The following is a 17,202-nucleotide window of genomic DNA, read 5'->3' as shown; positions in this document are numbered from 1 at the left end:
ACACACACACACACACACACACACATCTTTTACTCACAGAATGTTGTATAGACTGGTATTCCTTTCAGAGACACCAGCTTCTTTTTAATTCTTGATCAATACATTCCTCAACGAAGTTCCCAGTTCAATATTTAATAGCTCATCCTGTCTCAAACTGATTATACATTACAATGTGATTCATGCACACATACCAATGTACCCAATGTACGCACACTCTCAAAGACAGGATACTGACTCTGATAATTAACACATATAACATGTGTTAAGAAAATGCATTCACTGTTATGTAAATGAAATAAACTAAATATTTGCTCAGCTAGATTTAGTTCAAGGCGTCCATGGACATTGTTTCTCCTGGAGGTAACTTGAACCATGACACCCAAGGGCACAAGGGGCAGCAAAAACCATGGGATGGAAAGCAGATGTCCCTGCACACAGACACACACAGACACACACACACGCACACACACACACGCACACACACACACGCACACACACACACATGTTCATCATTATACCATGCATGCATGATAACACTATGTTAAGCCTCTCATTCTTTCCTCGTATGCTGATATCGATTTAAAACTTTGGGTCTTATATACAGTATTTATACTCTGGTGTCATCTTGACAAAATGTACTTTTTAACCAGTGCTTACTCTGCTGTGGAACACTCCATTGGAAAAAAGTCTGACCTTCATAACTGGAGTTAATCTTTAAACCTTTCTCTGTGTCCTTACATTGGTCATCTTTGTTGACATGTGTCCATACCATCCTACCTATGAATCATTTATTGGTGTCAGTATTGATTCCAGTGAAAACGATGCCCTCTAGTGCCTCTGACAAGAACTGCCGAGGTACAAACTGAGGCAGCAGATGGGAATGTAGTTATGTAAAAAAGAAAGAACAAGAAGGAGAACACTAAAACAGACTGAACACTTAAGTTAAGGCTTAGTCATGGGGTGGTTTGTAATTGTTGGACTTTGATTTGTTAACTGAACAAAACATGTGGTGAGACAAATGACATGGCCTTCTATCTGCAGCATGTACTGTACAGTGTTCCTTTTTTGATGCAAGGTAGTTCCACCACCACTACTAGGTCAAAGGAGAAGTGTGTAACAGTTTGTGTCTACAGCTAACCTGCGTGCATGAGAAAAACACAACAGAGTCACACTTATAAAGGAACACCTCCATGGTGTGGCGAGAGGTCAAAACCTCCATGGTGAAGAAAGTTAACATGACATACAACCTACTGCACATAGAACCAATATTACCAAAGTGATATGCATTTTATACATGTATGTGTTTATTAGTTATATTTAAAACATAAGCACTTTCTTCTGCTTATTTGATTAAGACTGTAAACTCTACATTAAATATGTGTGTCATGCAGGTGAAGAAAAGCACAGACACATTTTATTCAGTGGCTACAGAGGATTTGAAGAGGTCTAATGGTTTTCTGGGATCAAATTTAGGTGTGCCCTTTGAACAGGAAATCTGAAAAGCTTCTTTCTCTGCCAACTCTTAAAAAGAAAACCGCCTTAGGACAATTTCAGGAAATGTAATCACTGTGAATAGATGATGACTCATTAACAAGAAATCCTATCCATTTATTTTTGACTTACAGTTGATTTACAGTTACATCTTTTTGGAGTAGTTGGCCATGTTTCAATTAAAAGTGCTGTGGTTTGTATAAATCTTATTCCTGTCTTAACTTGTGTGGTGGATGTGTGTAACCAGAGGAGGCTATGGAAGACTATCTTCTCTCACATACCGCTAAACTCGAGTTGATACTGCCTGTTTCACACAGATGTTTTTATATTATTATTATTATTTTTGCTTAAAGCTCTTTGGAATACCACTTACAGTTGTCAGTTGGCATTAATGGATGATGTGAAAGGAGTAGTCTGTGATTGAATGGATGCATCAGTGCCTGTTTAGTTGAATCTCCCTTTGCATTTCCAGTCTTTCATATCATTACCGACCTCTCATTATTGAACTTTATTGCAGAACAAGTCAAGACCATTATTATTGCTTTGTATATTCATTCATGTGTGTTTATTGAAAGATCCTGAACACACATGAGCTTATATTTGGATCCAAGGAGTGGCCAATGGAAGGCCCTCCAATTCGCATGGTTCTCAATGAAACAGGGAATGGTATGTAATTATAGTGCACTAATCTAAACGTCTGTGATATGTTTGTGCAGCATGATTAAATCCTCGTTGCAGCAGTCAGCAATTGTCACAGCACCACCTAGTGGAAACAGGAAACAAGATGTTTTATGCCAAAATTCTCAACTTCCTAAAACCTTCCAAAGGTTTGTGAGAACTGCCTTTGAAAATTCAATACATTTTCACTAATTGTTCTACAAAGTTCCCTCAAGGTTCTTATTTTCTATTTTACATTTCTGAAATTCCTTACAAGTTTCCCAAATTACATTTTGAATTAGAAAAACTGTTCACCATTAATTTGATCTCATTTCTTTCTGAAACTTCCCTAAATTGTTTATAAAATTCCTACATTTACCAGAATTTCCTTTTATGTTTTTTATAATTAGATTTTTATAAATGAATTAAAAACTCCAAAAATGTTCTGTTGAAAATTCCTAAAACATGATGAAAGTCTCTAAAGATATGCTCTAAATTTTCCCCAAATCTTGTTGTAATTTTAACAAAAAACTTCCCCCAAATTCCACATACAATACCTAAATTGTCCATTGAATTTACACCGCATTTCTATTGACAATTCTCCAAATTATATCAATTTTATCAGACATACCAAAAAATACTATTAAAATTTACCAGATATTCCTGAAAAAAGTTTAAAATCAATAATTCTTCGATATGTTTGCTGTACATTTCTAGTATTGAAATTGAAATTCCCTAATATTGCTGAAAGTATTTTTAAGAAGGGGGACCAGAGGGTGTGTTCCAACTATAGGGGGATCACACTCCTCAGCCTCCCTGGGAAAGTCTACTCTAGGGTGCTGGAGAGGAGAGTCCGGCTGTTGGTTGAACCTCGGATGCTGGAGGGGGCATGGGAGTTTGCCCAACCAGTCCACATGTGCTTTGTGGACCTGGAGAAGGCTTATGACCGTGTCCCCCGAGGTATCCTTTCGGGGGTGCTCCGGGAATATGGGGTGGATGGCCTGTTGCTACGGGCCATTCAGTCTCTGTCTTGTCGGAGCCAGAGTCTGGTTCGCATTGCCGGCTGTAAGTCGAATTCGTTCCCGGTGTGGGTTGGACTCCGCCAGGGCTGCCCTTTGTCACCGGCTCTGTTCATAACTTTTATGGACAGAATTTCTAGGCGCAGCCAAGTGGTGGAGGGTTTCCGATTCGGTGGCCTTGGGATTCCGTCTCTGCTCTTTGCAGAAGATGTCGTCCTATTGGCTTCATCGAACAGTGACCTCCAGCTCACACTGGGATGGTTTACAGCTGAGTGTGAAGCAGCGGGGATGAGAATCAGCACCTCCAAGTCTGAGGCCATGGTGCTCAGTCGGAAAAGGGTGGCTTGCCCTCTCCGGGTCGGAGGGGAGTCTTTGCCCCAGGCGGAGGAGTTTAAGTATCTTGGGGTCTTGTTCACGAGTGAGGGGAAAAGGGAGCGGGAGATTGACAGACGGATTGGGGCGGCGTCTGCGGTGATGCGGGCGCTGTACCGGTCTGTCGTAGTGAAGAGGGAGCTGAGCCAGAAGGCAAAGCTCTCAATTTACCGGTCAATCTACGTTCTGACCCTCACCTATGGTCCCGAGCTGTGGGTAGTGACCGAAAGAACAAGATCGCGAATACAAGCGGCCGAAATGAGCTTTCTCCACAGGGTGTCTGGGCTCAGCCTTAGAGAGAGGGTCAGGAGCTCAGACATCCGGGAGAGGCTCAAAGTAGAGCTGCTGCTCCTCCGGATCGAGAGGAGTCAGATGAGGTGGTTTGGGCATCTGGTTAGGATGCCTCCCGGACGTCTCCCTGGGGAGGTGTTTCGGGCATGTCCGACTTGGAGGAAGCCACGGGGAAGGCCCAGGACACGCTGGCGAGACTATGTCTCTCAGCTGGCCTGGGAGCGCCTCGGTATCCTCCCAGAAGAGCCGGTGGAAGTGGCCGGGGAGAGGAGTGTCTGGGCTTCCCTGCTGAGGCTGCTGCCCCAGCGACCCGGACCCGGATAAGCAGAAGAAGATGGATGGATGGATGGATGCTGAAAGTATCTCAAAATTTCCAAGTAGGATCTACAAGTTTGTTTTCAAACTTCTCAAATTCCTCCCAAATTTTCCCTTTTCCTGATCCAAAACTTTTGGACTTTTACAGATAGAAAAAAGCTACTTGAGAGTTACAGCAATGAATTACAAACATTAATTCCAGTTAGAATTGACAGTAAAGAGGCATTTTCATGTACTTCCTTCACTCTAAAAGACAGTAAACAAAAACAATATTAATATCAGATAGAAAATATCAGAATAAGAGTTCATGGTTCAGAAAACATTTAGTACAGAGGGTGATTTCTGTATGTTTGTTTGTGCATATCTTTGTGTGTGTGTGTGTTTGTGTGTGTGAGGTATACGCTGTACTTGTGGATAGGGATTTTTTAACTGGTTAGTGAAAGGTGTTATTTTGGAGCCGAGGGATCAGAGCCAGCAGAGGAAGGAAGGAGTCCTTTTTCCATTTCCTTGTCCTGTTTATGCGTTTAGCAGGCAGACCAGAGCAGAGCGTGGAGAATGGTGGAAGCTGCCAACAGGCTGCTGTGACACACTCTGTGCCAGGCCTCGTTTATGTTTCCAGAAACCCTGACTCAACCAGTTAGAAATCAGTTATAAAAACAACACAAGACTGTTCTATAAGAACATGACTATCAGGCAATAACTGGAAATTTGAAATGATCAAAGAATGAAATGAATAGGGAAAAAATCCTAAATATTTGGAAGTGCTGCTGGCATGGTATTGACTGAACCTTTGTTGGTCCATCACCTTGACTAATCCTAAAATATCACATCAACTGTGTGATGTGTTCCCATGACAGTGCACAGTTGTATCTATGATGTTGAAACTGTAAATCCTGATGATTTTAGAGATCACTTAAACGTTTACCAAGCACGTCTGTGAAGGTTCTCATCTAGGTCATGGTAATTCAAAGCTTGATCTGTAAGGCAACAGGACATAGTAGAAATTCTTGAATTCTTTCCAAGAAAAATTATTTTCAAGAATTTCTAACAAGTCCAGTTGCCTTACCGATCAAGCTTTGGTTTACCAAGCAGCACCCTTAGGGTGACAGTTTTGTTTTTTGCTTAAGTAAGTTTTGGATTTCTGTTCAATTTAATAGCGATCTTTGGTTAGTCTTCCTTACCACAAATAGTTCTAATTCTGCCTTTTCACTATTACTCAGCTTTGTTACTAATGAACTATGTTAAATACTCAAGTCTGATTTGTCAAAACCCATTGATCAAGACCAATACTCAGAGTCAACCTGTTGACAAGACCTGTTTGCTTTGTGTTGTGGTCTTGTCTCACCCTGTTTGGATTCTATTCGGCATAACCATTGGCTAACTGCAAAACATCCTGCACATTTGATGTCTTCTGTCCTTTGGTGTTTGAAATAGTACATATAAGACCTGTTTACTTTGTGTTGTGGTCTTCTCTCACCCTGTTTGGATTCTGTTCGGCATAACCATTGGCTAACTGCAAAACATCCTGCACATTTGATGTCTTCTGTCCTTTGGTGTTTGAAATAGTACATATAAGACCTGTTTGCTTTGTGTTGTGGTCTTGTCTCACCCTGTTTGGATTCTATTCGGCATAACCATTGGCTAACTGCAAAACATTCTGCACATTTGATGTCTTCTGTCCTTTGGTGTTTGAAATAGTACATATAAGACCTGTTACTTTGTGTTGTGGTCTTGTCTCACCCTGTTTGGATTCTATTCGGCATAACCATTGGCTAACTGCAAAACATCCTGCACATTTGATGTCTTCTGTCCTTTGGTGTTTGAAATAGTACATATAAGACTAATACACGTTTACATACACCAGATGTGCTTTGTGTGTGGTGTGTCAATAAGCAAATGTTTGATAAGTTAACATTTTGAGCATTGCTGATATACCGCTGAGCATTTTATGAATGTTTGCATGATGACATTATAATTTAAATCTGATGATTTAATATCTTGCAGAAATTGTATTACAATGCCAAAATAACATACAAATGACTAATTATGTACACCTCTGGAAACTTTTCCTCAACAACTTAAAGTTGGAGTCGCTGTAAAGGAACTTTACTCATTGCTTTGTACAGTTAACTCATGAAGAAACTTACTAGGCCTTTATAAATGTCATCCACGCCTTCATATCATCACGCATCGATTACTGTAACTCCTTATACTTTGGCGTCACTTCATCCTCATTATCCCGCCTTCAAATAGTTCAGAATGCAGCAGCCAGGATCCTGACAAGGTCAAAAAATAGAGACCACATAACCTCAATTCTTGCCTCCCTACACTGGCTTCCGGTCATTTACAGAATTCATTTTGAAATCCTTCTGTTTGTTTATAAAGCACTTTGGCCCCCTCCTGTCTGTCCGAACAGCAAGGACAAAGAGATATGGGGACAGGGCCTTCTCCATCTGTGCCCCAAAACTGTGGAATTCTCTTCCCCCCCACCATCCGATTCTCCCCCTCTGTCAAGACTTTTAAAAGTCGTCTCAAAACGCACTTTTATTCATTAGCTTTTAACTTCCCCTATCCACACTGGCTCAGATACTCACTGCACTGTTACTTGTATTTCTTGTCAATACTGTTGTTATTATTACTGTTAATTTCATTTTTTTAATTATATTGCTCTCTTACCACTCCTCTTTCCCTCTCTCTCCCTCTGTTTGTGTGATTTTTATTTTTCCTTTTCTCTTTGTGTTCCTCATTTTCTGTTGTAAAGCACTTTGGATCATCTGTGTTGTGTGTTAAGTGCTATATAAATAAAGTTGATTTGATAAATATAACACTTAAACAAATTGCAGATTACATAACCCATAATCATGGTATTTTTTATGATTTATGTTTAACAGAAAATGCCACAGTTATCTTTCCTCTGCTCAAAACTCCTTTATGTGTGTCATCCCATGTTTTTTTAACTAGAGGGCGCCCTTTCCATCCTCTGATAAGGAACAACTATCTCCACTTTCCCTCCTGTTCTCCACCTTGCCTCTGTTCTCACAAAGTGCCCTTCAGTTGGAAGGGGGCGGGGGGCTGAATTATTTTCCCTGTATCTGCTCTACTCAGATGCTTGCAAGAGGTCCTCCCCCCAACACATACAGACAGACACATATGCACATGGACAAGCACACACAAGAACACACACACAGAATGGTCTCTTTGGCTCCCCAGGTACTTTGTGGGTTTTAAGCTTCCAGGCAGAGTGCTCGCTGTATGTAGACCCCATCACAATGATACACACATTTACATGCACACATTTACAGGAACGTACTGAAATCATACTATGATGACATTTTTCACATTTTCACTGAAGGCTTTGCATGATCAAAATCCAAACTCACTTTCCCTCTGTTTTTTTACACTTTAGTCCCTGCAAAGCAGAGTGATGGATTCAATAAAACACACACTCTTTTTCTATGTTTTTGTGCATCACCATGGAGCACTAAACATGTTTCCACCAAATGTTCTGGGTTCAATGATTACCTAGGGCTGAGGGACGGGTGATGGAAGAAGTGAGCGAGCGAAGATTATGGAGGAGGTCTGGGGTCGGTCTGGGATGTGGGCAGCATTTGAAGAGGAGGAATGTAGCAGACAGTGGGTAAACATCGCTTGAAAACACACACACATGCACATGCAGACGCATTGAAACACACAGAGTTCCATGCGGCTCCTGAGTGTTTCATCGAGACTTTAAAACAGCCTTCCTCCTCTCTGTCCAAACAGGTAAGTGTCACTTTGTTGCTGACTTCTCTCCTGCGTCCCTCTTGTCTCTTGCAGAGCAGGTAAAACTGGAATCATGTTAACAGTGACGTGATGTTTGCCTGCTTAGATAATTACAGTAGAGTTTATGAGGTATGATTGCATCATCTCTTCACAACCTTTTGATCATTTCCTGACAGATATCTGTAAAGAGAAAGACAAAATACTTTGCAAACATGCTGACGAAGTTGTGCTTCCAGATGATGCAAACCTTTCTAACATGCTGCTGAGTCATACAGGAACTGAGAGTCTCTGTGTGTTTGTGTGCATGCGTTGACTTTTTTGCGCACCAGCTTTGTGGGAAATGATGTAACTAACAACAGATTTGCAAGCAGGGGAAAAAATGCATTCTTCTCTCCAATGCTTAGAAACTTGTCCGCCGATAATTGTGTTTGCAAAAGCTACCATCTAACCATCTGAGAAGTTTAGTTAATGTATTTGTCATACATGGCTTAAGAAGACACTGCATTTCAAAGGTGACCTCCTTTGACCTTGTAATAAAACTATTTATTTTAATCTTGCATTACCAAGCTTCAGATAGAACACTTAACCACTTTCCATCAGTTTTTCCCTATCATACAAAATTGTTTATGTTTCAATGTATACTCCAACAATTAACCATACAATTGCATTTAGTTTAGCTAATGTTAGCATACTGCTAACATGTTGGTGTGAGGCTCCTTGCCCACAGTACCAGTTTCTTATTATGACCTGAAAAATCATTACATTTATTATCTTTGGATAAAGTACAGCTTTTTAGTTTAAAACCTGTAAACTTAAAGGGTAACTAAACCCCCGAGTTTCAAGGAATTACATCTACCCAGGAATTTCAAAAAACGCCATTGGAACGTCAACATATACAGGGCTGGAGTTTGAGGTATGTGGTGAGGTAGGTTATAAAGGGTTTGATGACAGACGCAAGTACCAAATGATGTCACCGTGAACTCAGCCAGCCACTAGTAAAACTCCATTGCAGTAGTCCGGTGTGGACCTGCAGATGGCAGTCAATTCAATTTTGCTTTATTGGCATGAACAAATGCATGTTATTGCCAAAGCACATAAATTCATACACATACATTACATATATATTCATTACATATTATATTCATTACATATTACACACATTTTCAACACAATTTGAGGATTTTTAATACTTTATGCTCATCTACCGGGATCAAGACCCACATTGATTAACAGCACTACTAAATCCCTATATAAATATGTTCTCAGATAAAAAAAAAAAAGTGGTTTGGGGTTTAGTTACACTTTAAGTCCTGCACTGATTTAAAATGTGTCTACATTATAGCGCTAGAGGAAAAACATCAGGGTCAACAATTCCATTCCATTTCTTGATGTGGTGAACATTATTTTTGGTAAGCATGTCCAATCCAAAAGTGAAGCTTTTGCCTGGGTGTGTGGCACTCATACAAAAGTTGAAATGCATGTAAAAAAATCAATGTCAATCCTGCTGGTGGGGCTGCACAAAAAAGGAATTTCAGTATTTGTGAAAAGTTTTATATTATAACTTCCTGTAGTTGTTGGGCTATTTCAGCTTCAAAAGTTAGTGACATCATCACCATGTCCAGAGCCAGCAGTAGCTTTAGAGTTCCTATCAAACTGAGGCTTCATCCTAAAACATCCTGGATTCTCCATGTCCCATAATTAATCAAAATAGCATGTACCATTAGGCCAAATACTCACATCAGGCTGTATACTGAATGCCCTGGAGGCTCTCTATCAGTAATCTGTAGTTTCCATGCCCTTACCAAAACACCCAAATTAAGTCTCATCTTGTTAACTCAGAGTTATAAGTGTGCTCATCATGATTTTGAGGCTTAAAACTGCTTCGCCTACATTCAACAGCTTATTCTCAATATTTGCAGAATCACCTCAGGCGCCAGTGATCTCCATGACTCTCCTGTACTGTATCGTGTTGGTGCTGCTGTGTGTTGTTGGCTCTGGCTCAGCCACTCTTTTTGAAGGCACGGACTATGGTGGTATACCCCTGTGGATTAATCGCCTAATAGGTGAGCCCAGCGTGCTTAGTATACAGGGACGGATGGATCGAGCCTGGTTCAGGGCTAACAACCCCCAAGCCTGCCCTCAACAGTGTGATTGCCCCATCCAGTGGCCCACTGCGCTCTATTGCGACCACAGAGGCCTGGCAGAGATCCCTGATCCTCTGCCAGAGAGGACTCAATACCTGTTTTTGCAGGTAGGAAAAACACTGGCACGGGCTCTGAGCGTGTGTTGTCTTTACAAATGTCTGCCTGGAACCTACAGCGGTTTTCATTTCCTGTTCATATTCCCACAGCAGCTGACCTCCACTGCAGTAGGCTGAGTTTACTTCACTTAAACTGTAGTGTGAAAAGAATAAATTCATCAGGTTTTCTTTTTCCTTTTGTCCCCAGGGTAACAATATATCATCCCTGTCCTCCTCATATCTTGCCAACATTACTGGTCTACGCTGGCTCATTCTAGACCACAACCAGCTGGAGAGCAACACACTGGACCAGGCCTTCCTACGGAACCAAACCCAGCTGTACTACTTTTTTGCCAACCACAACCACCTGAGATCAGTTCCCAGTGAACTACCAGTAGGACTCAGGCAGCTTCGTCTGGCCCATAACCAAATCAGCAGCATCAGCCCTGAAACTTTGCAGAAACTGCACAACCTGACAGTACTGCTACTGCAGGGAAACAGACTGAAAACCATCTCAAAAGGAGACCTCAAAGGTAGTGTGATGTGTCATTTCCTTTCTAAGTACATGATGGGTGGAAAGACAGAGAGAACAGCAACAGCTTTGCCCTGATCATGTCTTTCTGTTAATAATGTCACAAAAACACAGTTGTTAGAATCAACCAATGATTTATGAGGAATACAAATTATATTCTTTCTTTTTCCTTTTGATGATGGCTACAAATATTCACAGGTTTCTGGAACAATGAAGTCAACAAGTTGTTTGTTTCAACATTATTTAGTTTTATGTCTTTCATTAAATATTCAATGCATCATATAACTCTACATTCTGCCTTTCTTTTATCTGTATATAATATTTAAACACCTGAAAAGAACAAGGAAAAGCTTAACAGAAGTCATTACTTAAAACTATAAAACTTATGAACCTCAAATCTTTGCATTATGAAGTGCTAAAATATTTACTATTATGACAGCACGACACCTCCTTGGTATATCTGAGGTTTTTACTGTTTGTGTTAAAGTTACAGTTTTTTAGATACCTACCATGTGATAAAAGGTCAATTTTTAGAGGTACTTTCTTATGTGATTAGTGGCGTTTGGCCTTGTGACTCATTTTAAGTTAATATTCATTCTGTCACACAGTGTTTGTCTTTCTCTTATCTTGCAGGTCTTGTCAATCTGAACCTGCTGGACCTCAGCGACAATTTGTTCTCATCCGTCCCCAGACATTTACCTCCATCTGTCCAGCAGCTCTACCTGTCCAATAATTCCCTCTCTGGGCTGGATGAAGACAGCTTTGAGGGATTTCTCCAGCTGAAGTATCTTCGTCTAAGTCACTGTGGTCTAAAGAGCCATGTCATCAACCCTCAGATCTTCAATGTCTCCAGCTTGGTTGAACTGGACCTTTCCTATAACAAACTCACTACAGTTCCCACTGTCCCCACCTCCCTGCAGTACCTCTACCTGGAGGCCAATAAAATTCAAGGTGAGGTTCATACATACACAAAGCCCCTGTGTATGTAATCAACTTCAACATCAACATCAAAAGAAAGAAAGAAAGACAGAAAGACAGAAAGAAAGAAAGAAAGAAAGAAAGAAAGAAAGAAAGAAAGAAAGAAAGAAAGAAAAATATTTTTGCTATACAGACTTATCTGTGTTCAATTTCTGATTGCTCAAAGCTCCACAGCAACAGTCTGTTATTTCACCAAAGGAAACCGTTGCTATAAACAATACACTGTTTTCTATGGTTGTGGCTCTAATGACAGACTCTAGCAGACTAACTGTTATCATATCAATCTCCTCAAATAGTCCTTTTAATTTACTGTAAGTTCATTGCAAAAAAAAAGAGAAGAGACAAAAACAGCAGAAGTCAAGGCAGATCAAGACAAATGGAGGCATGGAATATTGCAGTTAAAGGACTGATTTGGAAAAGAGAGAGTTTAGGCTCTGGCAAACAAACTTAATCAGGTGCAACATGGATTTATGTTGCCTTATTCACCTTGTTTTACATCACCACCAGTAAAAATGTTCAATTTGATATGAGTAAAAACAGCTAAGTTGGCTAATCTTGAGAAATGTGCATACAAATGTGGATAATAAAAGCAAAGTTAGCTTTGTCTAAGAAGACTACAGAGTCAAATGATTCTATGATCACAGCAGAAAATGTGAGTGTAACAAACTTTTTTCAGCGAACCAAATAAGATCATTTTAACATCAACAAAGCATTTTTCATGATTTGAAATTTATTTGTTTTAAAAACATTCAAATAAAGACAGACAAATAATGACAATACACTAAAATAAAAAAAAAAAAAAAAAAATACAAATAGAATAAAACAAAAGACAAAGCAGAACAAACAACAAAAAAACAACAACAACAAAAAAAACAGACAAAACTAATTCAACCAAAAAACATAAATTTGACGGATTATTTACAGCAAAAAAAAAGCAGTGAGCAGAATAGCTCGTCTAATGAGAGAGAAATATCATACTATATACATACCGATATATGCAAATTCATAATAAGCTCAACAAAGCTTTTAATAAATAGATATTTGATTTAAAATAAATAATTTCTTATATAATAAGCCGAGTAATACAGTTAGGGCTGTGGTCAAGTCACCAAAACCCGAGCCCAAGTTGAGTCTACTCAGTTTTCAAGGCGGAGCTGAGACTGAGTCGCCTGTGAAGAATCTAAATCTGGCTTGCTGGAGTTCAACAATGTCTTGTTTCTTATTTTCTTATTTTCTTATTACATACATTATACACAGTTAAGCAAATGCAGAATGCGCAGTTACACTTGTGCGTTTGTGTTCTGCTGCAAGTTGAGCTCAGTGACAGCTGACATAAATGATCGGGGTGAGGTGATCAGCTTAAACTGCTGATCCCTGATTAATAAAAATAAATGCATAAATCGGCTGCGATCCAATAGTTGTGAATAGGTTTGTGAAATCCCTGGTACCTATGCAAGTATTCTCATGCATGGAACAACGTCCTAGTGATAAAGCATACCAGCAGGGGAGAGGGGAGAGGAGAGCAATCATGCCCTGGTACAGTATGAAACAGTGCCTAATGTGAAAACTCCCTATAGCAACCATCATACATTACTAAAAAAAAATTAAAATAAAATTCCTTGCTGGGCTGCATTGTCAAATAGATGATGATGATGATGATGAATGGCTTATGTGTTCAGGATTGTCATTTGTTGACATATACAAAAGTGCCCCTCACTGATTGAATACAAGGTTTGATTTGAACCATTTTTTATACATCCAGCTCCATGCATACACTTTATTTGTGAATGATAGGAATGCCATGAGAAATAATAACGCCAAAAGATTTGTACAAGACACATGAGAGAAGTATGAAATCAGATGGCATTAATCATCAAATCAGGCCTGACTGTTGCTTCTGAGAAAGAGAGTTGGCAGTGTGTACGCAGAAAACGTGAGCACACTGCGCCTAATGCATGCCTGAGGGATCAGATCTCAATATGTCCTGGATGTTTTTAGGTCTGTACTTCACTCTTTCCACTTATCATTTTACCCTGCAGGATGCAGCTTAATACCAGGTGTAAGCATGCACATGCACAAAGAAGTACATTGCAGTAACTTTTCACACCATGACTAGAGGTGTAACTGACTTCACGTCTTTGAAATGTTAATTTCACACACCTGTGCACACGGGCATACAGTTTATAACCGTACACTGTACTCAGTTATCATGACAGCATGGTCAAATATTATTGAGTTATGTGGCTGACCGCCTGGGGAGGCCAGAGACCCTGACTCTGCTATGAGGGAGAAGAAGAAATGTGGAAAGTGTGATCTGTGAAGAAAACCCGTTGCCGGCCCTCATCAGTGCACATGGACACAGCAGGGGCTGAGGGTGGGGCAGCTTGTAGGCAAAGCAAGTCAGGGGGTGGAGGCAGAGAGGATATAAGACACATGGAAAGAGAAAAGTAAGAAGAGAGTGGAGAAGAGAGGAGAAGGAGGAGGGAATATTGGGTGGCTGGTTTGAAAACATCTGCAATGGATTCAAAGGTATGAGTGCCAGAAGAGTCCGAAGCACATGCCGTTCCCCTCTTCATCATCTCTTTTTTTCCCCTTCCCTTCCCTTCCCCCCTCTCTCTCTCTTTCTCTCTCTCTCTCTGTCTGCTCCTCGACACTAGCCTCTATTTTTTTTAACATATATGATTCATATCACAGTGCAGCAGACTTGCAGCCAGAAGCAGTATTTTGTCTCACATGACCATCTGGCAGCAATGACCTGGTGTGCAAATTTGGTTCACGGGCTCTGGAAAAGTGAAAGTGTGTTCTTGTTTCTAAATCTACAAACCAGACTGAGAGACGACAAAACTCTTACAAAAACACACACCTCATCGTCTAGCTACTGCGGTTCCTGTCTGCCAAAGCCCACAGTCTGGGCCCAGGGAGGCTCACTACTGAAAAGAAGTGAAAAAGCAAAAGAGGGTGTTGTGGTTTCCTCGTGCTTAGTTTTTTCACCACAGCACCTGCAAGAAGTCTAATGGGAAATGCAGACTCCATGAGAGGGAGAGGCTGCTCAGAGCCTATCAGACAACACAATTCTTATCATGTGATTAAACCACTTCATCTTCATAATTTACACGTGACGAACACATGGTCCATAATGTGAAATCAGAGCTTTCTGGACTGCTTTATTATCCACAATGATTCAACACGACAGCAATAAGCAGATTGCTGTCACTCTGGTGAACAATAAGTCTTTCAAAATAGAATATGGTCTTAATTATTATCTGTTCTGTCTGCCCTTTTACCCCAGGGTTCAACTTGACGAGTTTCTGCAGAGAGGTTGGACCAATGTCCTACTCCAGGATGAAGATATTACGACTGGATGGAAACAAGATGACCCACCTACAGCTGCCGCCCGACTGGGTCTTCTGCCTGCGAGTGCTTCAGAGTCTTTACATCTGACTGCGCCCCATGGATATGCATAAATTAAAGAATTACTGTATGTGACAGGCCAGCCCTGTTTATTGGTGCAAAGAAAAAATGTCTGTTAAGCCAAAAACTCAGAATTAAAGCTATAAGCCAGAGAGGAAGCTTCTGACTCCTTGTGTCTTAATGATGTAGATTCACTGCCAGGCACTTAGGAAAGAACAAAAACCTTCAAAAGATACTGAAGTTTGAACTTGCACACCAAACCAGTGTTATTTTATCATAATGCCAAAGTCTTGATGAAAACATTTCTTTTACCACCAGCACATTCCAATGGGCTCCTCTTACTTGTTCCATCTTATTCAAGTTCTGCTTCCGCATGCCGTACATCTGTATGTTATTACTGAATAGGAACAGTGACAAACTATCTGAACTCTGACTGAACAGAATAATGAGTTCTGTTTATACTGTCAGAGGGAAACATTTAGGAATGGCAAAATTCAGTAGCTTTTTGTCTACGAATCTGACTCAGTTAGCTGGACTGTGTTTAATTGCTACACCAGTACAGTCATGGTGTTGTTATAGGACAATGTTTAACCAAACAATAGACAGTCAACTTTATTCACACAGTAAATATCTCATTGATGTCCAATTTCCATGAGCCTGAGAATTAAATTTGGTTGGGGGAAGCAATGGAAAAATAAAAGGGTTATTAATTATATTGTGTACTTGTGTCTAATTCAAACTACAACAACAAGCTACTGCAATACTTAAAATACTGTAATTAAAACATCAAAAATAGCATGTTTCACCCATGTCCCATTGTAACAGATGTTTGACATGGGTCAAACTAGAAAACTAAAATACATGTAAAAAAAAATAATTTCAAACATGCTTTCCATCATATCAATTATTTGTATAATGCTGATTTATGTGTAAGTATTCATAGAAGGTGTGACATCATGATTGACAGCTCTATTAACAAATGAATCTGCCGCTTTCTACATCAGAGTAGCAGAGTAGAAGACGACAGCAGGAGAAAACATAAATACTAACATAAATGTCATTGAACTTTCCATAAGTGAGGGTGTCTGCTTTAAAGGTGACATATTATGCTCTTTTTCATCAAAATATATTGGTCTAAGAGGTCCCCAAAACATGTCTTTAAAGTTTATTGCTCAAATAAAACACTTTGAAATCAGATTTTGGTCTGCCTGTAAACCCCTCTTTTTCAGCCCTGCTCAGAACAGGCTGTTTTCTGTGTCTGTGACTTTAAATGAGAATGAGCTCTCTGACCACGCCCCCTCAGGAAGTGGATGAGCCCTCGGCTCTCCAGCATGTTGATCTTATGTTTACATGTTGGCTGATCACAGACCCGCGTTACTTGAACCCTCTGAATTTGATCCAGAATCTGATCCTGATGGAGAGGCGCCTGCAGCAGGACCTCTCTGAACCATTGGTCACAGATTTTGTGTTTCTTTTTGTTTTATTTGTCAGTATGTCGACGTGTGTCTTGGTACACAGCTACGAAAATGTACCTATGTGGCTATGCTAACTAGCGCTAGCACTTTTCCATGAAAAATAAAAATCATCCACTAGATCTTCAAATCTGCAGACGTGGGGAGTAAAACCGACCTTTGTGTTTATTAAGACAGCCTACAACTAGCATGCCTCCCTCCTAAGCTCCTTGTTAGCACACATGTGTGCAGGTAATAAGGTAACAAGGAAGGCTGCACATTTTTAGTCCATCTCCAAGGTAATCCCTCCCTTCATTTTGACAGAAAAGTCACCTGACCAAAACCTCCAATCACGTTTGCTGGGAATATGTTGAGGCACAACACCTCCTATCTGCACATGTAAAATTTTCAGATAGGAGGTTTTGCGCTTTGGCCATCGATGCCTCCCTCCTAAGCTCCTTGTTAGCACACGTGTGCAGGGAATGAAAAACAGAGGAGGGGTTGAGTTGTATTTTATACAGTCTATAGGCTGAACAAGCTCCGAACTCTGACTTCTGTTACAGACCGGATGTCGTTGTGACGTATGAAAAACACTGAAAACTGAAACGGCTCGTTTCAGCACACATTTACAGGAAGGTGGAGAAATCAGAACAGGGGCAGAATGGACTTTTTTCATTTTCAGGG

The 17,202-nt window shown here is 40.3% G+C and overlaps 1 protein-coding gene across 5 annotated transcripts; it reads left to right on the top strand.

The window, feature by feature from the left end:
* Positions 1-7,682: 7,682 nt before the first annotated feature.
* Positions 7,683-15,279, top strand: zgc:113307 (uncharacterized protein LOC553753 homolog). Of its 5 annotated transcripts, none has more exons than XM_034690554.1 (5): positions 7,683-7,782; positions 9,827-10,158; positions 10,355-10,679; positions 11,312-11,629; positions 14,946-15,278. In XM_034690554.1, exons 2-5 carry the CDS (start codon positions 9,853-9,855, stop codon positions 15,095-15,097), a joined length of 1,101 nt encoding a protein of 366 aa, XP_034546445.1. In that variant the 5' UTR covers positions 7,683-7,782; positions 9,827-9,852; the 3' UTR covers positions 15,098-15,278. The 5 variants fall into 5 exon arrangements, with proteins under 5 accessions (XP_034546445.1, XP_034546436.1, XP_034546440.1 ...); XM_034690545.1 differs by lacking the exon at positions 7,683-7,782 and adding an exon at positions 7,797-7,907 and having other exon boundaries at positions 14,946-15,277; XM_034690549.1 differs by lacking the exon at positions 7,683-7,782 and adding an exon at positions 7,914-7,966.
* The last annotated feature ends 1,923 nt before the right edge of the window (positions 15,280-17,202 follow it).

This window comes from Notolabrus celidotus, chromosome 1 (assembly GCF_009762535.1).
Source record: "Notolabrus celidotus isolate fNotCel1 chromosome 1, fNotCel1.pri, whole genome shotgun sequence".
NCBI lineage: Eukaryota > Metazoa > Chordata > Actinopteri > Labriformes > Labridae > Notolabrus > Notolabrus celidotus.
This window is presented reverse-complemented; position numbering and strand designations above follow the sequence as displayed.

Excerpts from the sequence above, each read along its gene's own strand:
- zgc:113307 (XM_034690567.1), top strand. The coding sequence starts at position 9,853 with ATGACTCTCCTGTACTGTATCGTGTTGGTGCTGCTGTGTGTTGTTGGC. Across the intron at positions 10,680-11,311 it reads CTCAAAAGGAGACCTCAAAG|GTCTTGTCAATCTGAACCTG; the intron begins GTAGTGTGATGT and ends CTTATCTTGCAG. Across the intron at positions 11,630-14,945 it reads GGAGGCCAATAAAATTCAAG|GGTTCAACTTGACGAGTTTC; the intron begins GTGAGGTTCATA and ends CTTTTACCCCAG.